Below are 26,369 nucleotides of genomic sequence, written 5' to 3' on the forward strand. Positions count from 1 at the left end.
AGCGCCCCAAGCCCCGCCCCGGGGACGGCCCGAGGCCGAGGACCGAGGTTGCCCCCCCCCCCCCCCGCCCCGGGGCCGCCCGGGGCCACCGACCCCATAGAGACCCCGTGGGGCCCCCTCCGGCCCTGGGGCCCCCCCCGTAGCTCCATTGGGCCCCCAGGCCTGGGACCCCCCCCCCCCCCGGGAGACCTCCACAGGGACCCCCGTAGGGCCCCCCCAGCCCTGGGACCCCCCCCGGAAGACCTCCATAGGGACCCACATGGCGCCCACCCACCCCTGGGGCCCTCCCTCCCCCAGGGAGACTTCCATAGAGCCCCCGTGGGGCCCCCGCCATTGGGACACCCCTTTCCCCTTGCAGGGACCCCCCATAGGGCCCTGGGACCCCCCCTCGCCCCCCCAGGCCTGAGATTCCCCCCAGGGAGGCCTCTGTAGGGTCCTGGGACCCCACCCCCCCCCCCCCCCGGCACCTCCATAGAGCCACCAGGCTTGGGACCACCCCAGGGAGACCCCAAGGTACCCCCCAACCCTGGGACCCCCCCCCCTCATCCAGAGACCTCCATAGAGCCACCGTAGGGCCCCCCACCCTTGGGACCCCCATAGGGCCCCTTGTCGCTGGGACCCCCCCCCACCCACATAGGGGGTCCTGGGACCCCCACAGGGCCTTGGGACCCCCCCTCACCCGCACAGAGGCCCCACTGGGACACCCCAGCCTACAGATGTGGGGGGTCGGGGTGCTGCGCAGGGGGCTGGTGGGTGCTGGGGGGCGCTCAGCCCCCCCCATGGTGCCCCCCAGCAGCGGGCCATGAGGCGGCGGGGGGAGCGGGCGCCCAGGGAGAAGGCGGCAGCGGCCGCGGAGGAGGAGACGAAGAGCGCGGCGAGGAAGGCCGAGCAGGGCGCGGGTGAGCCCCGGCACTGGCAGGGGGTGGGGGGGGGGCTGCGGGGGTCCCCCTCACGTCCCCCCCCCCCTCCTGCCTGCCCTGCCCGCAGAGGAGTACCAGTGCACCGGCCTCCTGGAGCAGGACTTCCCCGAGCTCTGCGCCCGGGCTGGCATCGCTGCTGTCCCCAAAGTCACCCTCCGGCCGCCCCCAAGCTTCCCTGCGGATGGTGAGCGGGGCCATCGGGGGGAGGGGGTTGGGGACAAGAGCCGTGGGTCCATGGGGTCCCTCCCGGGGGAGCACAGGGCTGCTGGCAGCACCCCCGACCCCCCCCACCCCCCGTGCCCCCCCCTGCAGAGGAGCCTGCCGAGCCGACGCTGGCGGAGGTCCTGGCCCGCATCGCGTCCAAGTACAGCTACTTCCAGCCCTGCGTCCAGGTGGAGAGGGAGCACGAGGACCCCCGCAGCGTCCGCGCCGTCTTCCTGCGAGGTGGGTCCTGGGGAGCCCCAGGGTGTCGTCATCCCCCCCCGGCACGCAGGGCTGAGGAGCCCTTGGAACTCAGCTTGTGGGGTCCCCCCGAGCCGTGCCAGTGCTCCGGGGAAGGGAGAGGCCACATTTGGGGGGCTCTGCCTCCCGCATCCCATCACGCGGCCTTGACCTCCCTGTCTCCGGCAGGCTGGAAGATCGAGGAGGAGATGCTGGGGGTCCTGAGCCAGTGCCTGCCCGCCCTGGCCGGCCTGCAGGCAGTGCAGTGAGTGCGGGCAGGGAGGGGGGGCACGGCCCCTTCCCGGCAGCGGGTCCTGATGCCGCTTTGTCCTCCCGCAGCCTCTGGAAGGTCGGGCTGACGGAGCGGCTGCTCCCGGCGCTGGCAACGCTGCTGGCACGCTGCCCCCGCCTCCGGTACGTCGCTGGTAGAGGGGTGCTCCCTCATTATCGGGGGGGTGCCAGGGAGGATCGTTAATGCCGGCCATGGGGGCTGCGTGGGGGGATTTTCCTCCGCAGGATGCTCAGCCTGGAGGGGAACCCCTTGCCCGAGCCCGCCTTCCACATCCTGATGGGGAGCGACAGCACGTGAGTCGGAGCCGGACCGTGCCACGCTCATCCCTCTGCCCCGCTCCGACTCCCCCCCCCCCCCCGATGGGTCCCCCGCTGCGGGCAGCCCCTGCCTGCCGTGAGGCCCCCTGAGTGCAGGCAGCAAAGCCCGGGCCTCCGCTGCCCGTCCCGCAGGCTGGCCCACCTCTCGCTGCGCAACAACAGCATCGGCGACGCGGCCGCCCGGCTCATCGGACAGAGCCTTTCCACCCCGAGCTGCTCCAACCGCAGCCTCGTCTCGCTCGTCCTCAGCTTCAACCGCATCTCGGACCTGGGAGCTGGCTACATCGCCCAGGTGGGCAGCGGGAGGGCTGCCTGCGGCGGGCAGGGGAGGGGGTGAGGGTGCCCAGCACCCCAGCACCCATCATCCCATCCCTTGACCCTTCAGGGTTTGCGCTTGAACCGCTCCCTGCTCTCCCTGTCCCTGGCAAACAACGACATCGGCGACGCGGGGGCCGTCAAGCTCGCTGAGGTGGGTGCCCCCCACCTCCTTGGGAGCAGGGTGCGCAGCTCGGGCCAGATCCTGCCCTGACCTGGGGGATCTGATCCCCCCCCCCCCCTCCCCCCCAGGTCCTGGGGCCGTTCGCGCTGACGCACGCCGAAGTGGTGGAGCAGAGGCGGCTGCTCTTGGCGGAGGCGCTGGGCCGGTCTCGCATGGTGAGACACCCCCCCCCCGCCCCCTTCCTCGTTTTGCAGCGGGCACGTTCCCTCCCCACCTCCAGGAAAGGTCGGCGGCTCCCGGGGGGCTGCTGGCACCCTGAGCTCCCCTCTCCCCCAGACCCCAAAAGAGACCGAGGGCCAGAGCGAGCGTCCCTCCAGCCTGCGCGGCAGCGCGGCCCCCGACAAGCTGCCCCCGGCCAAGCACGGCAAAGCCCCCGCCAAGAAGAAGGTGAGGAAGAGGGGGGGGCAGGGGGAAGCCCGGCAGGCAGCTGCCAGGTACCCCCCCAGCTCCCCTGGCTTTGGGGGCAGGCGGCGCCCTAAACGTGCCTCAGTTTCCCCACGCTTCCAGCTTTGCGGTGCACAGCGGTGGGGGGGGGGGGGTCTGCAAGCTGCTGCCCGCTGCCCCCTCCATTGCAGGAGCCGCTGCGGAAGGAGGAGGCCAGGCAGCCCAAGAAGCGTGAGTGAGGGTCTGACGGGCTGGGGGGGGGCGCGGGGGGGTGCGGGAGGGCTGGGCCCGGCTCAGCACCCTCCCTGCTCTCCCTTCCCGGCAGCGCCGGAGCCGAGAGCCGCCCGCAGCAGAGATGCAAAACTGAGCGGCCAGGAGAAGCTGAGCATGGAGGTGGGGGGACGCCGGGGGGGGGGACGGGGTGGAGAGGGGGTGCCTGGCCCCAGGGTCCCGCACACCCTCAGGGCCCCCCCCGGCTCCGTGTCCAGGCACCGGATCTGGCCGAGCCGCCGCACCCGCTGCTGGAAGAGGCCAGGCATCACCAGGGCAGCGTCGTCCTGCCGGGGAACCGGGCGCTCCTCAACCTCAACCTGACCCGTGAGTGAGGGTGGGTGGTCCCCACCGGTCCCCCCCGCCCCCACCGATCCCCCCCGACCCCCCCATCCCTCCACAGACAACCGCATCACCGAGCGAGGCCTCGGCGCGTTCCTGGCGGCGCTGGAGGGGCAGCAGCGGGAGAAAAAGCCAAAGGTGCCGGGACAGCAGGGGCTGCTGTGCCTGTCCCTGGAGGTGAGCCGGGTGGGCATCGCTGTCGGGTGGGCATCGCCGTGGGGCCGGCATCGCCACCGGCACACGGCACGGCCTGACACCTCGTTTTCCCCGCAGAAGAACCGCATCCCTCCCACCAGCCCGGCATTCGCACGGCTCCAGGAGCTGCTGCCGCCGCCGGACCCCCTCCCCAAAGCCCAGGGCCAGGAGGAGGAGCAGGAATCGGGCGCTTAGCCGGCCCCCGAGGAGCCACCTGCGCGCCGGCGGGCGAAGGAGAGCTCGCTTCTTGGTTTTTGTTTAAAAAGAAATCAAAAAAATCAAAATCTTTACCGTGGAAAGGAAGAAAATAAACCAGATTATACATCGAACAGCAACCAGTCAGTCTTGGCTCTATTATATATAATATATATATCAGACACCCCAGCACTGGCCTCGCCGCGACACCTGGGAGGGGGGAGAAGGGATGGGGGGGAGCGGAGGTGGGACGCGCCCCGACCGTCGCCCCGGCTCCCCGGCCACCCCCTCAGGTCACCGATTGTCACCGACGGCAGCCGGGGAGGAGAGCCCGGTGCTCGGGGCGTCCCTGCTGTCCCCTGGCCCCGGCTGCCGGCCGGACAGGCTGGGGGTGGGGGGGGCCGGCGGTGGTTATTTACAGGGGGGAGCATGTACGTACATATTTATAGGCAGCGGGGAGCGGGGAGGGGGCCGCAGCACGGAGAGGAACAGAACAAAGTGCATTTATACAGACTAGATCCAGCTCTCGCGGCCGGGGAGGAGGGGGGGCACGGGAGGGGGGGGCCCGAGCCGGGGCTGCCATGCGAGGGGGTAAGATGGGTGGGGGGGGGACCCGGCTGCCGGCCCCGTCGGATTGTGCTCCCTCCTTCCAGCCAAGGCTCCCGCGGCTGTCGACACAGGGCGGGGAGCGCAGGGGGGCTGTCAGGCAGCACCCCGGCTTCCAGCGATTTTTTGGGGGGGGACCACCCGCCCCCCATTCCATTCCCACCGCGGCTAAAGGCCGGCGTCGCGAGCGGGGTCCTCGGCGAGGGGGGCTCTGGAGCCTGGAAGAGATGGGGAGAAGGGGTTGAGGGGGGCAAGGGGGTGTGTGGGGGGGCGGTGAGCGCTGCATGGCCGTGGGTCTTACCTGGGGCGTTGGTGGTGGGGCCCTGCAGGCTCCGGAGGGTGCGGGACAAGGGACTGTCACCGTTGGGGCTGGGGGGCCGCTGGGACCACCCGTCTATCTCCGGGGCTGAGCCCCCCAGGGGGGTGGCGTCGGCCGAGGAGCTGCGCCCCAGCGACCGCAGCAGCTCCCGGTGGGCTGTTTCGACGGCCTGGAGGGTGCACGGGTGCCAGGTCAGTGGGGTGGGCGCATGTGTGTCGTCCCCCCGCAATGACACCCTGATGGGACCCCATACCACCACCCCCCCCCCGCCAGCTTTCCCCAATTCGGGGGGGGGGGCTCACTTTCAGCCTGTTGAGCTTCAGCGTTAGCTGCTCGATGGTGCGGAAGATGAGGTCCACGTCACGGAGGGGAGCTGGGGGGTCCGGGGACCCCTCGGCGGGGCTGGGACGGGTGGGTGCCTCTTGCGGGGAGCCCCGCGGGGGGCTGGGGGGCGGCGCGGGGTCAGGGGCCGTGGGCTGGGGGGGTCCCGTGGGCATGCTGACGTAGAAGTAGTTGCCTGGAGAGGGGGATGAGCAGCGTTAGCGCGACAGGGACCTGCTCGGGTGGGTGTGGGTGGCCCCGGGGGGGCAGTTTGCTGCCTGAGGTCCTGTCCCCCCCCCCGCAGGGGACAGCGGGTTGTGCCCCTTCACAGCAGGATCTGGCCACAGCCCCGTTTCCAGCTCGCTCTGGGTGATGGTGTCAGGACTGGGGCTGCAGTGACACTGGGTGTGCTCGGCCATGGGGACAGCCGTGTCCCCCGTGTCGTCCCCCCCCAGGGACACGTCCTCCCAAGTGACACTGTCCGCCCCCCCCCGGGACAGATGTCCCCACAGAGGACGCGGCTCCCCTCCGGGGACACGAGGGCATCCCCTGCGCTGGGAAACGGGAACCTGGCGCTCCTGGGGCCGTGGGGACAGACGTGGGGACAGACGTGGGGACACCCGGGGGGGGGGCTCTTTACCATCTACATTAGCTCCGCCTCCTTCCTGCAGCTCAGTTTCTGATTGGCTGCTGCCTGGAGAGGGCGTGGCCTCCTTAGCACCCTCCGCCTGGGCTGTGCACCCCGAAAAGAGAGGGGGGAGGGAGAGGGAAGGGGTGAGCAGCCCCCGCCACCAGCACCCAGCACCCATCAGCACCCCACCACCGGCATCCATCAACACCCCAATACCAGCATCCATCAGCACCCGCCACCAGCACCCACCACCAGCACCCCAACACTGGCATCCATCAGCACCCCAATACCAGCACCCACCACCAGCACCCCAACACTGGCATCCATCAGCACCCCAATACCAGCACCCACCACCAGCACCCCAATACCAGCACCCACCACCAGCACCCCAACACCGGCATCCACCAGCACCCCAACACTGGCATCCACCAGCACCCCAATACCAGCACCCACCACCAGCACCCCACCACCAGCATCCACCAGCACCCACCACCAGCACCCACCAGAGCCCCCATACCCCTGGGGTGCACACAGGAGAGAGGGGGGGTTCACCCGCACCCCTCGGCCCCCCCGTGCAAACCCCCAGCCCCGACGCAGTGAAGCTCATGCAGACAAGCAGGGAGGGACACCCCAAATCCCAGCGAGGGACAGCTCAGGGAGAGGAGGGGGGTCCCCAGCGCCTGCCCCCCACCCTGCCTGGCCGAGGACCCCTCTACCTTTTCGGACGACTTTGTAGCTGCTCGGTTCCTCGGCAGCCGGACCCGTTTCGTCTGTCTCCTCCCGGCTCGACCGGGGTTTGGTGTCCTCGGCGGCGCTCGGGGGCTCTGCCAGCACCTCCTGGGAGGCCGAATCCTGGCTGGAGAGCACCGAGTCCCAGGCCTGGCCGGCACCGCCGATGACCGACGGCGTGGGTGTCAGGTCGTCCTCGGGCTCCGCGTCCCGGCAGGGCAGGAGCCTCCGTAGGATCAGGAGCCGCAGGTTCTCCACTGGGATGGGGCGTGGAAGGGGGAAGGCAGGGGGGAAAGAGGCGGTTGTGGGCTCAGCACCCCCGGGGAGATGCTGGCATCACAGGGGGGCCGCCCTGCCGGAGCCCCCCCCGGGACACTCACCATCCTCCAGCGCTGCCTCGGCCAGTCCCTCGGCACCGCCGGGCCCCGGGAGCGGCAGGCGGGTGGGGGGCCCTGGCCGCTCCATCGGGAGGGTGTCAGCTGCCTCCACGCCGGCCCCCGCGGGCAGGGGAGCCGCGGGCAGCTCTTCCTCCCCTTCCTCCACCTCGCTGCTCACCGGCTCCTCCAGCAGCGCCTGGGGCTTCTCCCTGTCCAGGAGCACGGTGGGATTGTCGTCCGCTGCAGGGAGAAGGGGAGAGCTCAGACCCATGCCCAGACCCTGAAAGACGGGCAGGGTGCAGGCAGCAAGCCGCAGGCAGGGCTGGGGGAGCTCACCTGAAGAGCAATCCTCTGCCTCTGCCCCGGAGCTGGCGCCTCGGGACAGGATGGGGGAGACGTCGGGGTCCTGTAAGACCAGGCTGCGAGGACGGACGGAGAAGGGGCGTCAGGCGAGGGGCAGGAGCCAGGGGCTCGGGGGCAGCCCCAGCCCCAGCGCAGACATTGCCGAAGCCCCCGCACAAGGTGCCAGGAGCCCTGGCAGCACCCCCCAGGTCCCTGGTGACCCCCGTCCCCATCCCAACCGCCCTCTGGAGAGACCCAGCAGCCTGCTGGCCTTGTCCCCCAGCGCCCACCAGCACGGGACTGGGCTAGGACCCTGCCTCCCAGCAAGTGCCGGGCTGCTCACCCGGACGGTGCCGCACGGCTGGGCTCCGGCGTCCGGCGCTTGGGGGGGAAGGTGGCGTTCCTGGTGGCACTCTGCACCGCCTCCTCCAGCAGCTCCATCCACCTGCCCGGCCGAGAGCCCCTCGTCAGCTCCCTGGGGGGGGCTGCTGACCCCCAGAGAAGCCCCCAGCCCGGGCAGGCGCTGCCCATCGCTGCCAGCACCCGTCTCGCCGAGCCTTACGTGTTTTTCTCGGAGGACGTCAAAGCTACCAGCTCGTAAATCTGGGGTCCCAGCTCTGACGTGCAGATGATGAAGAGGGCTCGTTTATCTGCACGGGGTGATCAAGAGTGATGAGGAAGGTCAGAGCTTTAACCTGACCCACCGGCACGGCTGTCACCAGCATGGCCGCAGCGGGACGTGGCCGGAGGACAGGCGGTCCTCGCTGCCAGCCCCCGCGGCTCCTCCCTGGCCTTTCTCCCTACCTGTGGCTACGGAGCGGATGAGCACCGAGTTGAGCTTGAGGACGGGGCTGAAGGTCTGCTTGTTGTCCGAAGAACCCAGGGCCATCTTGCTGTGGCATTTGAGCACCAGTTTCTCGTCCTGCTTCTGCAGCAGCACCAAGAGGTCCTCGAGGAGCAGCACGTGCAGGTCTGGGGTGGGAGAGGAGACAGAGAGCGGAGGCTCAGCCGGGGATGCGCTCGCAAGCCAGGCGGAACCTCCCTCCTTGCAGCCAGGAGGGACGATGGCCCGGCGGATGAGGCAAAGGGGGGGGTTAGGGGGTCCCTGTAATGCTGCTGGGGCTGGGGGTAAAATGCCCGTGTCCTGGGGGCCACCGAGGATGCAGGGCAAGGTGTCCCAGCGCTCCCAGTAGCAGGCAGCGGGGAAGGTCCATACCCACAGTCTTGTCCTTGCTGATGCGCCAGGTGAGCGGCCCTTCGTGGATCATGCGCCGGGAGGTGAGGTCCAGGCTCTGCGGGAAGCCGGGGGTGGTGGTGAGCACGGGCCAGGGCCGGGCAGACCCCCGCGGTCCCCCGGGAGCTGGGGCTACCTTGAACTCGGTAGCCAGCGGGTTGCTGGTCCTCTCCAGCGAGGTGGCATCCAGGCGTTTCTGGTAGCCTTCCAGCCGGTGCCGGTTCTCCGCTCGTTTCACCGCCTCGTTCACGTACTTGAGGATGTCCCGGCACTGGTCCCGGGCTCGGCACAGCTTGTCGTGCTCCGAGGTGCCCGCTGGGATGGCAGAGGGGTGAGAGCGGGGCAGCAGACAGCAGCACCCGGAGGAGACGGGGCTGTCCCTGTCCCGCTGTGGCTGGATCCCGGCCGCATCCCAGGCACAAAACGCCGCCAGCCCAGATTTTCCCACCCCCAGGACCCTCCTGGCTTAGCTCTTTCTGCTGGAAAGGCAGGCCATCCTCCCCACCACCCTGGGATTTTGCTCTGGATGCCAACAGAGAGGCACGAGTCCCACGGTAGAAAAGCCGAAGGACGCGCTTGAGATGGGAGCACGCAGCCGAGCAACCCCCGGCGCCCTCCCAGCCCCTACCCTCGGTGTGCTTGATGATGTTCTCCAGCAGCAGCGGGTACTTGGTCAGGCGCTGCATTTCGGAGATGATCAAGTCCTTGAGCTGCAGGCGCCGGCACTGCGGATTGCTTTCTGCTTCCTAGGGCAGCAGGAAGAGGGCAAAAACTCCGAGGTGGGATTGGGGGAAGCCAGGGGAGCGCTGGGGTGAGGAATGGCCCAGGAGAGGGACAAACCTGCATGAAGATCTGGAAACGGGTCTCCTTGCGCTGCTTGGTTTTGATCAGCTCTAGGGCGATGGATTGGTAAGAGCAGAAGTCAGCAGCAACCTGCTGGATTTCCTCTTTGGCCGGGCCGTCGAACTGGGGGGGGTGCAGAGGAGAACTGGGCTCAGGCACCCCCCGGCTTGGCCCCGAGCACCGAGTCGTCCCGAGCTCGTCTGTTCCCAGCGCAGCCATGGCCAGAGGACAAAACGTGACAGGGGGGTGACCTCCACCTCCTCTTAAAGATGTCAACCCGTCCCCTTACCCGAGACAGCATGAGATCCCCAATTTCTTTGATGATTGGTCCTTCTTCCCGGAGCTTCTTCATGGATTCGGAGAGAGAATCTGAACGAGGATGCGAGAGACAGACAGGGCTCACGTGAACGGGGCGCCAAGGCCACCCATCACTCTGTGCAAGCACCCACCGAGCTGCCGGGGGGTCCCTGCCGGCTCTCCGGCACGGGTGCAGGCAGGAGGGGCTGAGAGCCAGATGGGCTTCGATTGCTGCCGTCACGGACACAGTGCATCAAGGAGAGTGACACTGAAAACGTGTCCTGAAAGTGTGCTACGCCAAGGGCTGGTACAGACCAGGCGTCCCAGGGGTGGACACCGGCAGAGCCCGGAAAAAAACAGGCTCTGGATTGCTCCCAGGAGAGGGAAAGGAGAGGCTGGAGCAGTGAGACAGTACGATGCCGTCAGCAGGGCTGGTCCCAACGGTGGGTGACCACGCAGGAGCCCCGGGCAGCTGTGAGCCACCCTCTGCAGGGAAATATTTCCAGGGGAGAGCAGGATCCGAGCGGGAAGAAGCTTACTGTGGATTTCTATCAGGTCAGGGAGGTTGGGGAAGAGGAGCGCCAGCTCTTCCCGGGACAGCAGGCTCTCCTTCTTCATCCGCTGGTAAAAGAGGAGGTCGAGGACTCGGAGGATGCGGAGGTGAGACCCTTCAGTGGCAAAGAGCTCTGTGCGAAAGGCACAGGGGTGGAGAAGTGCCCGGGGGAGCCCCGCGGTGCTGGGGCGCGTTGCCGGACGGTCCCTCGTGTCCCCAGGATGCCTCGTGCTCCTTACCGTTGATCACCTCTTGCCGGTCGATCTCCTTCTGCGGCAGGTTGGCCACCAGCTCCCGGCTGACCGTGTGCTGCCAGTTCTGAGAGTCCAGCTCGGGCTCCAGGTCGGAGAGCTGCCCCTGCTCGTCCTCCAGGAGATGAGGCAGGAAAGGGTCCACGCCGAAACCCAGGTTGGGCGACTCGATGCTCCTGGGAGGGTGAAAGGCGGCGGTGGGAGTACTCTGCAGCCACCTGCATCCAGCCAGCCCACCCCGCAGCGCTCCCAGTACAGCCAATATCTACCTGGGCCCTATTTCGGCTTGAACCCGGGGCCTTCAGCACAAGAAGTACAAGCCTCTGACTCTTGAGCTAAAAGACTAGGTCCCCCAGCAGACATCTATATAGGTCCTTTAAGCTCCTGCGTGAGACACAAGGGAACAGAGGTGCCCCCTCGCCCCAGGAGGATGGAGAACTAACAGGGGACTCCCTCCCGGGGCAGCCCTGGGCATCGCCTCCCCTTGTGCTCTGTCAAGGCTCGCTTACGGGGAGGGAAAAGCTAGGAAGGGACAGATGGAGCCCCTCTGGCCCCCAAAGTCGGGGTACAGCCCCGGCACACCCCTACAGTGACCCTCCTGCTCTGTAGGAAAACTGGCCCCAGGGACCCCGGCCGGCTCGGGGCAGCGCGGTAGAGACGGCAGAAAGCGAGGCTGGGGCACTCACCTGCGTCCCATCTTCGGTGTGTACGGGGGGGTGGGATTTTCCAGCGACCTGGGGAGGAATGGGAGAGTCACCCTCGTGTCCCGATGTCCCGGCTCCCCCCTCTGCCCATTGCTGCACTCCGTGGGGCAGCACCCAGCAGCGATTCCGTAAGCCCCTCCGGACGTGGGCCCGGTTCTACTGGCTGCAAGAGGGGTTCGGGGCACAAACGGGGATTAAACCCCAATTCTGTTTTTCCCTGGCAAACAGGGGCCAGGAGGCTCTGCAGACGGCTGGGTGCTGCGGGGCCAGGACCACCCCGTTCTGCGTGGCTGCGGCTTGGTCTTGACCCACAGATTTAGCAAAAGCTTTCACAAAAGACAGTGTCTCAGCCCAAGGGGTTCAGCTTTTGGAATCCCAGCCGCCCCAGCTCCCCTTTGAAGCCAAACACGCCCAGGGGAACCCAGGTCCTCCCCGAGATGCCCGGGGCTCAGACAGCATCTCCCACCTTGTGGACAGGCTGGAAGCAGAAGACGATGCCGACTGGTGAAGCCTCGTGGCCTCGGCCGCGGCATCCATGTCCACATCGCTACGGGACCGAGGCACGTTTTCTGCTTTCCGGGATTTCTTCATTTCCTCCCGGCCTTTCAAGCTCTCCGAGCGGCCCAGCTTGACCTCAGCACGGGAACTGCAGGAGGGAGACAAAGCCGAGAACAAGCTGAGCTTGGTGGGACAAGCAAGGATGTCCCTGCGCACGTAAACCCCCCAAAAACTGCTGCGGGACCCCCGAAAGCACAAGCTGCCCCCCATGCTTCCCCCTGCCCTACCTGTCTGACTCCAGCAGGTCCTCGGGGAAGCTGCCGGTGGAGAGCCGCTGGGTGCCGGGCTCCTGGCTCTCGTAATGCTGGTTGTTCTCAAAGTGCTGGATGATGTTCCTCACATTGCCGGGTTTGACTGCTGGGGCAAAAGCAAGGAAGCAACCCCAGTGAGATCAGGCTGCGCGCGGCTGGGCAGGAGACGCCGGTGCTGCCGCCCATCCCGCGGCACCGTGGCCTCGGCTGTCTGCCCGGCGGAGCCCCGTCCAGCTCGGGCCGCGGAGGCGAAGGCGCCGGCACATCGCGACCGCTCACCCAGCTTCCTCGGGGAGATGTGCTGAGCGGGCGCCCGGGATGCTCAAGCGATGAGCAAGAACAGCCGGCCACCACGGGCAGCCCTCCTCCCGGACCCCACAGCACCCATCCGAGCCCACCCCAACACCCGGTGCCACAACGCTGGGGTAGCTTGGAGGGGGGACACAAAATAAAACTAAGGACATGAGGTGAATGGCGAACAAAAGAAAAGGCCTTTTACCTTCAACAGGGGACAAAGGGACATGAAATGCTGAAAGGAAAAACAAAAATGAGATGTCAAATCAATCCTGCATTTCAGCAACAGAGGAGGCAAACAGGGAACGTGCGAGCTAACGACATGAGAACTGAAAGTAGAAGGGGAGAAAGAGGAACACAGGCACACACGTGTACACACACGTACACACACACGCGCACGTGTACACACTTGCTCTCCACCACCTCAGCCTCCCCCAGGAGCTGCGGCACTTTGCAGACACAGCGAGCAGCCTGCACGCCTGCAGGACGGGGTACAGAGGATAAATTTGGGGGGAGAGCTCAGCTCTGCTCCCTCCCCGCTCGGACAGTGGAGACAACAGGTTTCCAGCGAGTGGCTGAGGAGAGCAGAGGGTGGCCGATGCGAAGGGCCAGCTGCTGGGTGAAGGGGAGTCCCACGGGTGCCAAAAGCCACCCCATGGCTGCAGATCTCCTCCAGGCAGCGGGGAGGCTGGTGAGTACAGCACCCCAGAAGGTCCCGATACTCACTGCTCTGGGAGGAGATTTTGGGCTTCCCAATGTACTTGAGGATGGGGTTGCGCTTCTTGTCTTCCATGGCATCCTTGTCCTTCTTGGTGCTGCTGCTCTGTTGGGACACCCGAGAGGAGCATTGATAAAAACACACGTCACCGCACGGACCCCGAGAGCGTCCCCGACCTTCACCCGCTGCAGCGTGAGTCGTTGGGGAAGGGCCGGGGCCGGGATCCGGCGCTGCCCTGGCGCTAAGCAGCTCTCCAAGGCCTGGGGGCAGATGGTGATCTCTGGAGAACCCCTCCCCGGGTCGCCTCAAAAGATCCCTGCAGCAAAAGCCTGGCCCTGGGGCAGAGAGAGTGGCTGCCACCCACCTTCTTGGCCTTGGGGAAGAAGGGCAGCCACTTGTCCCTGTCTGGGAGGGACTGGGCCTTCTCGCTGGTGCCGGCCACCCGGGGCTCCCGGCTGCGGATGCCTGTGTGGTTCATATACGTGCTGAGGGCAAAGGCCATGGGGGAGCTGGAAGAGAGGAGAGCGTGAGGCTGCAGATCCGACACCAGGACAGGGCACCGCAGGTCAGGGGAGACAACGGGAGGAGGCCGGGACACCCCACAGGGCTCTGGGGGGGAGAGAGGGTCCGTCCATCCCCAGGCAGGAGAGGATGCCCGGGTTGGGATGCAGGGCAAGCGAGAAGGGAGGAAAGGCAAGCAGCAGTTTAAGAGGGCGAGCTGGGGCGGCAGGGCCTGGGAGGGAGCTGCAGCCGGTGCACCAGGACCCCGAGGTAAGAGTTCACCCTTCCCCAGGACCAGCCTGAGAGCCCACGGGGATGTGCCTGGCACCGGGAGAGGGTGCCGGAAGCCAGCACGGGAAGGGGATGCTCCTGCGACTCCTCTCCTTTTGCCTCCTCAGCTAACGACTGTAAGGCAGTCGCATCCGGACGCGCTCCCCCTGTGCCCCAGGGCCACTCACCTCCTGTCCTCTTCATATTTTGACCTGGAAAGAGAGAGATGGGGAGAGATGAAAGAGTTTGTTTGGACCAGGCTCCTCTACCCAGCACCAAGCCCTCTGTCCCACCATGCTCCCTGCCCCTCAGCACACCCAGCGCCTGCTCCAAACTCTCCTTCCCACCTCCAACAGTAAACGTATGGATCGAGCAGGATCAAGGAGCAGAGCTAAGCTTGTGTCCGATCCCCTTCCCCACGTCCTCGCCCCAAATCCAGGCAGAGAGGCGCTCCCCCACATGCAGGGCAGGGAATCTCCGCGGTAGCCTGGCACTCACAGTATGTCGCCCAGCTGGGCCAGCTGCTTCTCAGCCACTTGCCGCTCCTTCTGGGGGTCCCCATCCAGGTCCAAGAGGTCGTTCTCCCCGTACAGGCTCCCCAGGCCCATGGTGCGCTTTGTTCTGCAGAGGACAAGGGTCAGGACCACGAGCCCTGGAACCAGCCACCTGCACCGGCAGGAGCCCCTCGAGCTCTGCAGGACACCCGGGCAGCTGTGATACCTGTAGTCCTGGATCTGCTCCTGTATCTCGGGCATCACCATCTCCTGAGCTTCAAAGAGGGCGGCTCGGACATCGTCTCCATTCCTCAGGCGAGTCTCTGGGGACGGGAGAGGAGAATCGGTGTCACCAGCCATGCTCAGCGTGTAAGGAAAGGCAGAGTGGGGCAGGCAGGGAGACCGCAGAACCTCTCTACCAGCCTGCCCCGGCCAGATCGCAGCCCCCTTGTTTGCTGGTTTCCAGGCTGGGACAACCTGCCTCTCATTTTGCACACCCAGGCTGGGATACCTGCCCATAACAAGAACCCCGGGACCCCCAGGATCAAGCTGGGGAAGCGCTCAGGAGCCCCAGTCCCAAACTGGGACATCCTCTCTAAGAGGGCAACAGGCCAAGTCCTGCAGAAGTCCCTTGGGATCCTGATTTGGCACCTTAACGAACAGCCCGTGTTCAGGGCGAAGGTGCCCTGGGCCGCGGCACACGGCCTGGGAGCCCCTCACTCACCGATCTCAGCCAGGAGCTGCTCAGACACTTTCACTCGGAGAGGCTGGGGAGGGAAGGCAGAACAGAGGAACGGCTCAGCACCGGTTCACTTTCCCCGTGCAGCGAGCACGGCTGGACGGAGCTGGGGATACGGTGCGCACACCAGAGCCACGCTCAAGCCAGCGTGGAGATGGTGCCCCGTGCTCCTGCACCATTGCCCCGTGGCAATTTCTGCAGCCAGAGGGGCGAGAGCTGGGACTCTCACACACCAAGCACCCAGCACCCATCCCAGCACCCAACACGCGACCGTCTCCAGAGCAGCGTAACGAGATCCCGCTCCCTCCGAGCGGGCACCGGGCCCCAGGAGCGCTAACGGGAGCGCCTCGTCCTCGCTGCCAGGACCCTCCTCTCCTGCCTGCACCGAGCTTCCAGGCACAGGGGCAGCTGCGGTTGTGCAACGCGTGGGTACGTGCCTTACGCAACCGCTTGTACCGATGCGGAGGAACCAGCAGCAACAAAGCAATGTCAGTGGCAAAAATGCCATTAAAAAAAAGCATTCCCACGCAAGGGACACGACACCTAACGTTGGATTTCCAGCTGATCCCCTCCAGGGACAAGGATTCCTGTGCAGGCTCACAGCCGAGACCTGCTCTTACCGCGTTCCTGTCCAAGAAGATATTCCAGATGTCCTTCCCCAAGACCCGGGAATCCTTGGCGGTCGTCTGCTGGCAAACGTCCGTGCATAAGTAGAAAAGCTGCAAGGGGGGGAGAGCAGAGTGGGCAGCGGAGGAGGAGGAAGGTTTAGAAGCAGGGAGGTGAAAGGCTCAGTGAAGTGGCGCCCGTATGGCCATGAAACAGGAAACGATCGCCGGGGTCTGGGGAGGGCAGCACCCCACTGTGCCACGCCTGGGAGGAAGGGGAGGAAGTGTAACCCTACGCTGTGTTTCCCTCTCACGTGCACGCTCAGCTGTGGGAACCACTGGCTGGCAGCTGCCTGCAGCAGGCAGCTGGAGACCAGGCGGGTGCAGGCAGCTGCCTTAGCCTCAGGCAGCCTTCGGCAGAAGGGCAAGACGGAGTTTTGCGGATGGGCTCAGCAAACCAGCACCACCCTGCGCTCACCCGGAGGAGGGGACGGTGCCAAATATGCCGCCCCGTTTGCACCCCCCTGCCCTGCCTCGCTCGGCGCCGGCGTCGGTGCCGCCGGCGGGTCCCTTACCAGGGGGCTGGGATCTGCCTGGGAGAGGATGTAGCGCAAGAAGACCCCCAGATGTGCCGGCCGGGATTTCAGCTTGCCCAGGTCCTGGAAGAGGGAGTCACACTGCGCAGAGAAGGGACCAGAGGAGAAGAAGCCGGTTAGGAAGGAAAGGAATTAACTCCTCCAGTTCAGGCCCGTCCCACAGCTCAGCACCAGGGTAAATCTTCACCTCCCGCACCCCTTTCCTCACCCCAGCCTGGCGCTCGCTTTCCCCAGACCAGCCCGGCCCTGGATGTCCCCTGGGAGGATTTCTAAATGCCACCAGGTGCCAGGGCATCGAGGGGGGGACAGCACCGTCCCCTAAGGAGAGGGGACAAAAGCCAAGAGCACCGGTACCTCGTTATTGAAATATCCTGGGTCACAATCCTCCTCCGGCCCGATGATGAGGGGTCGTCCTGTCCGGTCCAACCCCTGCCAGGGAGAGGGGACAGAGTTAGGAGGCAAATGCCCGGTTTTGGGGTGACGCCTTCGCCCTCCCTGCGGCACCCACCCCGCCAGCTCCCAAGGGACGCTTGGGCCGGGTCTGATCGGGTCGAGGCACCCGTCGGATGCCCTGGCCATGCAGTGTGACCCCCCCACCCGGCCCCAACCCACCTGCTCGGCAGAGGGGGCGAAGGCGGTGTCGGAGCCCTGCCGGCGATGGTGCTGGAAGAGGCGGGTGGTGATGATCGGGGAGGTTCGTGGGCTGTCCAGGCCGTGGTCGGAGAGGACGGAGTTGCGGTTCAGGGAGATCTGCTCGGGACGGCAGCGCAGGCGTCAAGGGACACGGAGACAGCCAGGTCCCACGCCGGGGGCTGCCGCTGCTGCTCACCCAACTCAGCAGAGGCACTCGGGGCCGTCTCGTAAGCAGTTTCCAGGTCAGAGACCATAAAGGGAGACAGGCCCAGGGAACTTGGAAACCACAACCCCCCCCCAGGGCCCTCAGAAAAACTTTAAGATTAGGACCACAAGCCAGATACTTTGGAGTGCTCCTCATTTTGGGGCAGTCACGCCAGGCAAAGCACTACAAGCCCAAGAAATTCAGAGCCAAGACCGCATTACAAGAAATTCGGCTGCTTCAGATGGCAAACAAATAATTGCAATTGCAAAGGCAGGTCCTCGACCCCTAAGGTGCACAGAGCCATCCATCCGGGCTCTTCTCCCCACTCCCAGGGCCCAGCAGAAGTTGGGGTGGGCTCCCCATGGCCGCAGTAACCCTGCTCTCACCTCGCTCACGGAGGGGAACCGGTCCGTCCCGGACTCCAACCCGTTGTCACCATCCTGTGAGTCCAGGGAGATGCGGCCTGGGAGCAGAGGAGAGGCTGACCCGCGTGTTCAGGAGACGGGGACGCGGGGACGGTCAGAGCCACCAGCACAACTCACCTTCCATCACCCTGAAACCAGCCAAGCCGGAGTCGCTGCACAGCCGCCCCGAATCCTGCAATACGAGGAGGTGTGTTGGACCGGTGGGACGTTCCCCGGCACACAGGGACACTGGGGCGCAGGGTCAGGGATGGGCCAGCCGCAGCAGGTCCCACCGCAGCAGGTTTTGGCAACCAGGGACGTCTCCGTCGCTGAGCCCACCGCTTCAGGAGGGTCTCCCCAGGCTCCAGCCAGGCTCGGAGGGAGCTGGGAGGATGGCAGGAGCCCCGAACCGGGGGTAATCCCACTTATTCCACGTACCACGGAGCCACCAGTCTCCTGGAGGATTTTAAGCTGCAGCTGGCTGACCCGCCGGCGCGCTCCCTCGATCTGCTCCTCCACCGCGGTGGCAGGGTTTCGGCTGTACGCCTCGTAGAAACGCTGAGCGGAGAAACGAGGGGGGACGTTCACACCGACCGCAACCCCGTAAGCCCTGTCCCACTGCCCACGAGGAAACGGGGCTGAGCAGGTCGGCGGGACGATAGGCCGAGGCGTTCGCAGGTCACGGTGTGCTGCAAGTGCCGGGAAGCCAGGACAGCACCACGGCAGCACCAAGAAAAAGAGCCGTGCCACCGCCATACCTGTAACTCTGCCTCCTCCTGCCGCAGCATGTTCCGGAGAATCTGCGTCGCGTGCTTCTGGACTTCGGGGTCCTGTAATTTTGGATGGACGCAAAGAAACGGGCTGAGCTTTGCCCTCCTCCTGCCCAGCGTGCTGGGCGGTGGGGGGACAGAGCAGGGTGTCGGGGCGGACAGCTGGGTTTGCTACCTGCAGGGGTTTGGGGTCGGTGATGCGCTGCGGCGGAGGAAGCGGCGGCGGAGGAGGTGGTGGGGGACAGGCAAGGGTGACACGGGGAGCCCCCGCCGCGTTCATGTCTTGCTGAGAACTGGAGAGCCCCACCGAGGGAGGGGGAGAGCCCAGGAGGGTCAGAGCGACGTAGGCACCGGCTGGAAAAATTTGGGAGTGGGAAAGGGAGGGTGAGAAAGATTCCCGTTATTCATTCTCTGGACCTACAACATCCAATGGGTGTCACGGCATAGGGGTGGGCATGTCCCTGTCCCCGCTGTGGCGGGTGCTACCCTGGCCCACCCTGCAAACACTCACTGGAAGGATCGAAACGGATTTTCCCATTTTTTCCCAAGAATCAAGACCTGCCCTTGGGTGGGACCTCACGCTCTCCCGGGCTGGGAAGGAATGAGGTGCCCCTCTCCGTGCTGCAAGGCTGGTGACACACTGATTTGTCTTTTTAGGACCCTCTACGGGGCAGACCGTAACCCTGTGGGTGCAAGAGGTGGGAGCTGGCTGCCACCAGTCTCTAACAGCCCGATGGAAGCCTGATCCTGCCCCCTCCTCTCATCCGTAGCAACCTGGGCACGATGGCGTGGGGCGGCCGGGGCAGAGCAGCCAGGCGGTGGGGACCCGGGGTGAGAAGGAGCCGCCGCAGGTCCCTGGCCATACTCACATTTGATTAACTTCACCACTTCGAGGTGAGAGCAGTTGGTCACCATCGTGCCGTTCACCTGGGAGAGGAAAGAAAGGGTCAGACAGGCTGGGGGGGGGGGGAGCAGGGCGTGCGGCCCCGCGCGGAACAGCAGCAGGGGCGACAGATGGGGGTGCTCACCTTGACTATCCGGTCCCCCTCCTGCACCCCAGCTCTCATGGCTGCCCCCCCTGTGACACAGGGAGGAGAGAGAGGCATCAAGAGGGCTGGAGGGACAACAGATGGAGCCAGGGGCTCCCCCTCGCCGGTCCCAGATTGTCCTGGCACATTCGGTGCCATTTGTCCTGCCAGGGCGGGGACATGGGGACCACCAGGCACGTATTTCCCGCAGGACGAGGCTGGTGACCGAGCCTTGGGTGCTTTACGCACAACACCCAGCACACGTTCAGCTCCCGGCTCGTCCAGAGAAGCCCTCCCGTGCTCTCCCAGCCAGATCCCAGCCTTTTCCACCCGCCTCGGGATGGGCGAGGGGGCCCCAACCTGTTACCCCACCATCCGGGTTGGCTCCGACACATCTAGAGAGCCACCACGTGCCTGGATCCAAAGGCAGGAGCGGGGCCCAGGAAGAACACCACTGCTCTGCCTCCTCTCCCCCTGCCTGCTCTTTAACAAAGCCGCCGAGGTTGGAATACATGAAAAATTCACTTTTCCTAAAGCCAAAACCAAGAGGAAAATGTTTCCATTAGGTTCAACTCCAAGCCAAGGGCCTGAGACATGGCAGCGAGCTCCGAGAGTGGAAAGTACGTCGGATTGTTCGGATTCTTTCAGCTTTAACGGTCTCATTATTGGCAAACGAAGCGAGCAGAGAGAGAGGGGACAGGACTCCGGGCTGTCCTGCACCTGGGGACCTCGACCCTGTCCCCCCAGCCAGCCCCAGGGTGAGGGGGGCAACACGGGGGTCTCCCCATGCAGCTCCAGTTGCACGACAGAGGCACTCCAGCGCTAACCTGCCCTTGAAACTCGCAGCGTTTTCCCTTTCCTATATTCTCATTTTTCCTGGCTTTTGGGCTAGAGAGGGGGAAGGGGGAGGAGGTGGGAACATCCGCTGTAAAATAAGCAGCTCATTGTCTATTTAAATTGCTGCTCCAAGCCCTGCCACCCCGCAAAGTCATTATACAGCAAAACCGGCAGCGTCTCCTGCAGCACAGCGCCAAGAGCAGCGAGCTGCTGAATCTGTGTTTACCCAGGGCTACAAAAGGGAATTCCCCACCCACCGTCAGCAGCTCCCTGGGTTGTACAAGGAGTGGGGAGAGCACTGCGGTTTTGAGGAGCTTCCCCAAAAAACACTCCCCCCCAAAACCACCTTCCTTCCCCCCAGTAATCGTGTCCTGCCCATCCTGGCCGATGCCATAGCGAGACCCCAAGGCGGCAACGGTGAGGAAGGAAAACCCCTTTCTCCCATGTTTTCTCACAAGGAACAGTGGCTTTGAACGGGTGACGGAGCCCTGAGGCATCTCCTGCCTGCCCTGCCCTCGCCCTGCCTGCTGCCAGCACCGGCCTCTCTCACCTGGCCGCACCGACTGCACCAGGACGACGCGGTCCCCGCTGACGGTGAAGCCGAAGCCATGCTGGTCCTTCTGGATGATGACGCAGCGCTGGACCAGACCTGGGGAGGGAGAGGAGGGAGAATCAGTGAGAATCCAAGCCTGGGGCGTGGGCTGACTTGTGGGGACCCCCCTGCTGCTCTCGGTTTCAGGGGCTGCAGCTCCTGCCTGCTCTCCTGAGCCAAAGCCTGGTGCAGAGCCCCCGGAATCAGCCACCCTGCTGCCAGACCCCAAGGGCATGGCTAATTCGTCCTCACCCTACAAACCCCTCGTGGGATGTCCCTGCTTGGACCCCTCCTGCTTAAAACAGGGTGCCCCGGTGAGCCCGGGCAGGGTGGGACGAGCTCTGGGCTGCAGGCAGCTGGAGCATCGTCCCTGGCCCCGCTGGGCTGCCTGGGAAGGGTCCTGCTCTCCCCAGGCACACGCAGCCTTGGCCGGGTGAATTTGGGTGCTGCGAAGGGGCACAGGAACCCTGTCCCCAAGGGCGTTGCGAGGACCGAGGCAGGTGGCAGCGTCCCTGGGCAGACAGGGTGCTAAATGCAATCCTCAAGTGCAAGCGAAGCGGAAGAGGGGGCAGGAAAACTTACCTGTGGTTTCGGAAGAGTCGGAGGGCTGGCGGTGGTGCCCGGGAGACCTCCGCTCTGAAGACGAATCACCCAGGGAAGACAGGCTGCTTAACCTGAGGAAGAGGAGGAGAGGTCAGGGAGGGGGACGAAGCCATGCTCCGGCCGCAGCTGGACGGAGCCATCCTCCAGCCACGGCTCCTTCTTGGGCTCATGAAAAACAAATGCACGGAGCTGGAAGGCGACAGCAGCCGGTTGCCTGTCCCCAAACCACCTTGGGAGAAGGCTCCTCTCCCTTCGCCACCACAGGGCTCCGGGGAGAGCCCCAAAAAGACCCCACTCGGCGCCAGGCCCCCCTGAGGTTTCGCATTTGCCGGCAGGGAGAAGCGGCGGGGGCTGCCCGGGGCGAGCGGGGCTCGGGGACGGCAGTGAAGGTGGCAGGCGAGGGGAGAGATGGATCATGCAGCGCAGACAGGACGGAGCTCGGCGGCAGGTCTTACCAGGCTGCAATGGGACTGGTGGAAGGAGAGACACGAAGGAGCGAAGGACGGGCGAGAGAAAGGCAGACAGGCAGACAGACAACGGACGGTTACTTTACGGTCCTGCCCTCTCACTGAGCATCGCTAGTCCTGCGGGCAAGGCCTTGGATGCCGGATGGACGCGTGGGCTGGGGCTTTCTGGGCATCCAAGGGGCACAGCACAGCCCCTCGCTGCCATGCTGGAAGGACCGCGATAGGAACGGGGGGCTCGTCTGCACGGCTCTTCCTAGCCCCAGTCTTTATTCTCCAGCTAACGGGGCTCTGGAGAAGTCAAGGCTGGGCAATGCCTGCGAACACTGCTCGAACAAGAGGGTGCTGGCAGGCTTGGTGAGCGGGCAGGAGACCCACGAGCTGCGGCCAGAGGGAACGGCACTCCAGAGCAGCCCCCAGCCTTCACCCCTCCTTGGGGACCTGACTCTGCCTCCACCATATTGAGCCCCATCCACAAAACGAGGGCCCTGGGGCGCTGCCTCCCCTTCCCTGTGTCCCTCCGTGACCCCACGCCGTCCCAGGGATGAGAGCCCGGCTCCGCTGTCCTGTGTCTCCTCCTCCCATCCAAACCAGCTACAGCTCTCCCTCTCCGTCGGGACAGGGCCGGAGGGGTCAGAAAGCATCGGGAAGAGCGAGGAAATGACGGTGCTCCCAGCGGGAAGAGCAGCCGGTCTCTGCCTTACATCCCGAAGGCTGCAATGAAGCGAGGGTGCAGGATGAGAGCACAAGCAGCCCCGTCCCTCACCCCGCTTACCTGGGCAGGTGAGGCTGCCTCTTGCTGCCCGGTCGGCTGCCAGGGAGGACAGAGAGCGGGGCGGTGGCGGTGAGAGGTGGCACAAGGGACACCCGGAGGACAGCGGTGCGGGGAGCAGGGAGAGAGGAGACAAACAAATCAAGAGGCAGAGGCGTGACGCACGGCAGAGCGACGGCGCACTTACAGCCCTCGGGGAGGGTGGCGGGACCCCAAAACACCTCCCCGCGCTCAGCATGGCCTCCAGCACCCGCCGGGCTCGGGGCAGGATTCGCCTTTGCCGGTGTAAATCCTGCCGCTGGTTTCACACCTTCCTCTGGACGATGGGCACGGGGAGGCATCGACCCTCGGCGTTGCTCCCCGGCATCGTCCCTTGGGCAGGAGGGCTGCCCGAAAGCAGGCTGGGGGTGTCTCCTTGGCAAGCATCCCCCCTCCGGCAAACCTGCCTAAAATAACGTCGGCAGCAAACCCGGTTTCATTGCAGGACCACGAAGCCGGGTGAGACTCTCAGCCCTTTGTGGGGGCCGAGCGAGACGGTCCCCCCGCCAAAATCACCCCACGGGGATGCGAAGTCAGAGCCCCCAGCAGCGTAAACCCAACAGCCCCACCTCCGCAGCCGGTTCCCGAGGTGCAACAGTTCCCTGGCTCCTTCCCCGCTCCAGGGAGACGAATATTAGGAAACACCTCATTTAAGGTTGCCCGGGGAATCTTAATCCAGACCCATCGTTATGCGACAGCCTCTAATTTACTCCGTAACGACCCTCCCTCGCTGAAGCCGGGGGATAAACCAGAACCTGGGCACGAAGGAGCCTGGGCACGGTCGCAGCCCGGGACCGGGGGCTGCAGACGGGAGGACACGGCTGAAGCATCCCCATCAGCTTCTCCGGGAACTGGGGGCAGGAAAACGACCGGTCCCCCCCATTTCAGAGGCAATCCGGGATGGGGACCAGCACCGTTGTGAAGGGAAGGTGCAGGATTAACCCCGTGGGATTACCCGGCAGCGAGTGCTCGGGGCAGGTCAGAGCTGTCGCTTATCCAGGCCAAGGAAGGATCGGCTCCTCTTTCCGCATCGCCCCGGATCAGGACTTAAGGCGCCGCTGCACAGCGGCACAGTCGTTAAGCCTCTTCGTTAGGGGAAGCTTCCCGGTGCCCGACGGTGCCAGGACAACGTGCGGCTGAGCCCCCGGCCCGGCCAGGAGCCACCGGTCCAGCACCAGTCCCACCTGGGGAGATGCTGACCCCGCGCCCGTGGCAGGAGCCCGTTTCCGGGCCAGCGCTGGCTTATTGCCGTCTAAAAGAGTAGTTTAATTCGGCTTTGCGTAAGCTCCTTCCTAATTGACTTACAGAGAGCCAAAACATGCCATTTTAAACCAAACACTGCCAGCTCGACGGAGACCTGACCCCGGCGCCCGTTTCCTGCTAGCGAAGCTCCTTCTGGTGCCCTGAGAGATCAGCCCCCTGGTTTTCCTAAAAATTGGAACCCCAGAGCTCTTGCAAACCAAATTCAGTTGCCCGAATCCTGCAACCACCCAGTCCCAGCACCGGTATCGGTCCGAACCGGTGCTCGCAGCCACATCCTCTGCGTTACCCTCAGAGGTTTCTGCTCCGAGGTTATTTTCCCCTGATTTTGGCTATTTTCAATTAAATCACGGCTATTTGCTTTTGACGAACACACGACGGTGCAAGGAGCTTTGCCTAGGCTGCCTGCAACGGGGACGGGATGGAAGAGGGCAGCACGGCGGGGAGCGAGGGCAGGACACACCGGGCATCCTGGTGAGAGGCAGAGGTGGGCACAGCCAAGGAAAAATAACAAAAAAGGAAAAAATAAGGAGGAAAATAAAATCATCACACACGCTAAAGAGCAAAGCACGGCGCAGGCGATGCCACCTTGGGAGCCCACGCAGAGCAAACGCCACAATTAAAAGATTACAAGAGGAACAGGATCAAATCCTCAAAGCGGGTCAGCCTCCAGCCGGAACTTTGCAAAACGTTCTCTCCGAGACCGGGAGCTTTATTTTTTTTTTTTTTTTTTTTTCTTCCCAGGTCTCCAAATGGCTGCTCCCTGCGATCCCAACTCCGGGGAAGAGAAAAATGTTTTGCAAACAGCTGGAGCCCGCACCGGCACGCCTGGAAATCCGTTGCCTTTTGAAGCGAGCGGAGAGGCAGGTGGGGCCAGCGCCAGCCCATCAGCAGAAAAGTTGCAAAAAAAAAAAAAAAAAGAAATATATATGGAAAAAAGAAGGAAAAAGAAAAAAAACCCAACCAAAAAAACAACTTGAAAAGGGAAATCAGTGTCTTGGTGGGATGCCTCTTGCAATTGAGTCATTGCTTCCACCGCAGCCCGACGATACGGTCTGCACTGCTGGTAGCACCGGGATTACCCGCCATCTCCCGTGCCAAACCCTGCCGCCGGCCGCTCTCCCAGGCCACAGCCCCGCAGCCGGTTTCACATACTTGATATTCTGGGGACAGGAAGGAAGGAAGGAATTTCAGCTAAAAAAAAAAAAAATTTTAAAAAAAATAATAAAAAATGATTCAGCTTCCTCCCCTTCCCCCTCACCGCGGCACGGCAGAGGGAAAACGCGTTGGCCCGGCTGCGTCCAGCCTCGACGCTCCTCTCGCTGGAGCGGCTCCAGCCTTGCAGCGGAAAGCCGTGCCGTGCCGAGGATGCGCATCTCCCGGGGACGTCCCTCCGCGTCCCTCCGGGAACGGGGCGTGCGTCCGCATTTCCCCGGGAGCGGGGCGCGCGTCCCCTGGGAAGCCTTCGCTGCTTCTCCGGGGACGGCTGCAAGGGACGGAGGGCTCGAGGCTCAAAGCCGCCCGCCACTCCCGCTCCGCAGCCGACCCACCGACTGCTGCACGATGACGCATCGGGGAAGCTTGTAATTACGCGTCTGCGTCTAAGTTTGCACGGCGAGGCAGATTTAAACCTTGCTAGGGTGTTGCTAGCAAATGAAAGAAAAGAGGGGGGAACAAAATCGTTTCTCGACATTTTTGGCCGCCTGCAGACGCAGCTTGCGACGACACCCCCCTCCCCGTCCCCGAGAAGATCTGGGTTTCTTCTCATCTTTTCCCACACGAGAGCGCACAACAGGTTTCCCACTCCCAGCCGGCAAAGCGCGTCAGAGCCCACTCGAAGCGCGGGACGAGAGCAGCCCTCCGGGGATTTTTTGGCCGGTGTTGGATGAAGAACCCGGTGCTTCCATCCCTGCCGCGTTTGCAGGCTGCGACCCAGCTCCTTCTTCCCGGCAGCAGAGCCGGGACCGCCAGCGCGCTGCCAAGCCCAGGGGTTCGGCAGGGCCGGGGCAGCACCGCCGGCAACGCGGCGGCCGGCCGAAATCCGGTGCGTCCCCGTGGCACGCAGGCTACGTGCGACTGCCAAGCCACTCTGCAGCTGCTGCCCGTCCGCCCGCAAATCCACAAGGCTGGAGTCATCCCGGATCCATCTGGGGTTTATGCAGCAAAGCTTTTTCCTTCTCTCTCTCTCTCTCTCTCTGCTTATTATTATTATTTTTTTTTTTCCAAGGGAGAAAAGCAAAGCAAAGCCTCAGCCCTCAGGAGGCGGCTGGTAGCACATTTCATTTTGCAAATCAGATGCAAAGTCCCGTGTACACGCCACAGCAAACTGAATTTAAATCCCCGGATTCCTCCAGCAACTTTGTTGCAGCAGACAGGGGATTCTGCAAAAGCTTTGTTTAAATTAAGACTTTTAATTAAATGGGGGGGAAAAAAAAAAATTAACGCGACGAGCACAGCAGCCTTGGTTGTTTAATGGCGCAGCAGACTCCATTCCCCACATTTCTAATTGTCTGTGTGCTGCAAATTTTTGCAATGCCAATTCCCCACGGGGAGGAACGGAGGCTGAGCACGGGGACAGCTGTGATTTCGGGCAGAGCCAGTCGGTTACGCAAAATTTGTTGGGTTTCGCAGTCGCGATGCCTACCCGGCTCGCCGCGCCACGGTCCTCCACCAT

At 64.4% G+C, this 26,369-nt stretch overlaps 2 protein-coding genes across 10 annotated transcripts in view; one reads left to right on the forward strand and one right to left on the reverse strand.

Annotated features, from left to right (window-relative positions):
- LRRC71 (leucine rich repeat containing 71) lies at positions 1-3,989 on the forward strand. 5 transcript variants are annotated; one of them, XM_054806513.1, is made up of 16 exons: positions 2-47; positions 794-899; positions 988-1,104; positions 1,233-1,364; positions 1,551-1,626; positions 1,701-1,775; positions 1,878-1,946; positions 2,103-2,262; positions 2,356-2,439; positions 2,538-2,624; positions 2,746-2,856; positions 3,045-3,084; positions 3,179-3,246; positions 3,342-3,450; positions 3,527-3,642; positions 3,739-3,989. In XM_054806513.1, exons 2-16 carry the CDS (start codon positions 803-805, stop codon positions 3,853-3,855), a joined length of 1,458 nt encoding a protein of 485 aa, XP_054662488.1. In that variant the 5' UTR covers positions 2-47; positions 794-802; the 3' UTR covers positions 3,856-3,989. The 5 variants fall into 5 exon arrangements, with proteins under 5 accessions (XP_054662485.1, XP_054662488.1, XP_054662489.1 ...); XM_054806510.1 differs by lacking the exon at positions 2,538-2,624 and having other exon boundaries at positions 1-47; positions 2,664-2,856; XM_054806514.1 differs by having other exon boundaries at positions 22-899.
- Positions 3,984-26,369, reverse strand: part of ARHGEF11 (Rho guanine nucleotide exchange factor 11) — a 25,452-nt gene continuing 3,066 nt past the window's right edge. The window contains exons 2-41 of one of the 5 annotated variants that reach the window (XM_054806505.1): positions 21,140-21,231; positions 20,516-20,614; positions 19,129-19,178; positions 18,970-19,027; positions 18,276-18,454; positions 18,089-18,160; positions 17,769-17,888; positions 17,469-17,523; positions 17,313-17,389; positions 16,701-16,838; positions 16,443-16,517; positions 16,068-16,169; positions 15,508-15,606; positions 14,873-14,915; positions 14,375-14,471; positions 14,153-14,275; positions 13,843-13,866; positions 13,248-13,392; positions 12,892-12,988; positions 12,371-12,400; positions 11,848-11,974; positions 11,529-11,708; positions 11,045-11,092; positions 10,347-10,534; positions 10,094-10,240; positions 9,547-9,626; positions 9,255-9,380; positions 9,043-9,160; positions 8,551-8,729; positions 8,397-8,472; positions 7,985-8,152; positions 7,743-7,830; positions 7,524-7,625; positions 7,175-7,257; positions 6,842-7,078; positions 6,449-6,718; positions 5,742-5,834; positions 5,083-5,297; positions 4,763-4,949; positions 3,984-4,679 (exon numbers count right to left, since the gene is read on the reverse strand). In XM_054806505.1, the coding sequence (XP_054662480.1) occupies positions 4,630-4,679; positions 4,763-4,949; positions 5,083-5,297; positions 5,742-5,834; positions 6,449-6,718; positions 6,842-7,078; positions 7,175-7,257; positions 7,524-7,625; positions 7,743-7,830; positions 7,985-8,152; positions 8,397-8,472; positions 8,551-8,729; positions 9,043-9,160; positions 9,255-9,380; positions 9,547-9,626; positions 10,094-10,240; positions 10,347-10,534; positions 11,045-11,092; positions 11,529-11,708; positions 11,848-11,974; positions 12,371-12,400; positions 12,892-12,988; positions 13,248-13,392; positions 13,843-13,866; positions 14,153-14,275; positions 14,375-14,471; positions 14,873-14,915; positions 15,508-15,606; positions 16,068-16,169; positions 16,443-16,517; positions 16,701-16,838; positions 17,313-17,389; positions 17,469-17,523; positions 17,769-17,888; positions 18,089-18,160; positions 18,276-18,454; positions 18,970-19,027; positions 19,129-19,178; positions 20,516-20,614; positions 21,140-21,231 (4,537 nt within the window). In that variant the 3' untranslated portion in view covers positions 3,984-4,629. Of the gene's footprint in view, positions 4,680-4,762; positions 4,950-5,082; positions 5,298-5,741; positions 5,835-6,448; positions 6,719-6,841; positions 7,079-7,174; positions 7,258-7,523; positions 7,626-7,742; positions 7,831-7,984; positions 8,153-8,396; positions 8,473-8,550; positions 8,730-9,042; positions 9,161-9,254; positions 9,381-9,546; positions 9,627-10,093; positions 10,241-10,346; positions 10,535-11,044; positions 11,093-11,528; positions 11,709-11,847; positions 11,978-12,370; positions 12,401-12,891; positions 12,989-13,247; positions 13,393-13,842; positions 13,867-14,152; positions 14,276-14,374; positions 14,472-14,872; positions 14,916-15,507; positions 15,607-16,067; positions 16,170-16,442; positions 16,518-16,700; positions 16,839-17,312; positions 17,390-17,468; positions 17,524-17,768; positions 17,889-18,088; positions 18,161-18,275; positions 18,455-18,969; positions 19,028-19,128; positions 19,179-20,515; positions 20,615-21,139; positions 21,232-26,369 lie in introns of all 5 variants that reach the window. The other 4 variants (XM_054806504.1, XM_054806506.1, XM_054806508.1 and 1 more) reach the window with 4 other exon arrangements.

Source organism: Grus americana, chromosome 29, assembly GCF_028858705.1.
Source record: "Grus americana isolate bGruAme1 chromosome 29, bGruAme1.mat, whole genome shotgun sequence".
NCBI lineage: Eukaryota > Metazoa > Chordata > Aves > Gruiformes > Gruidae > Grus > Grus americana.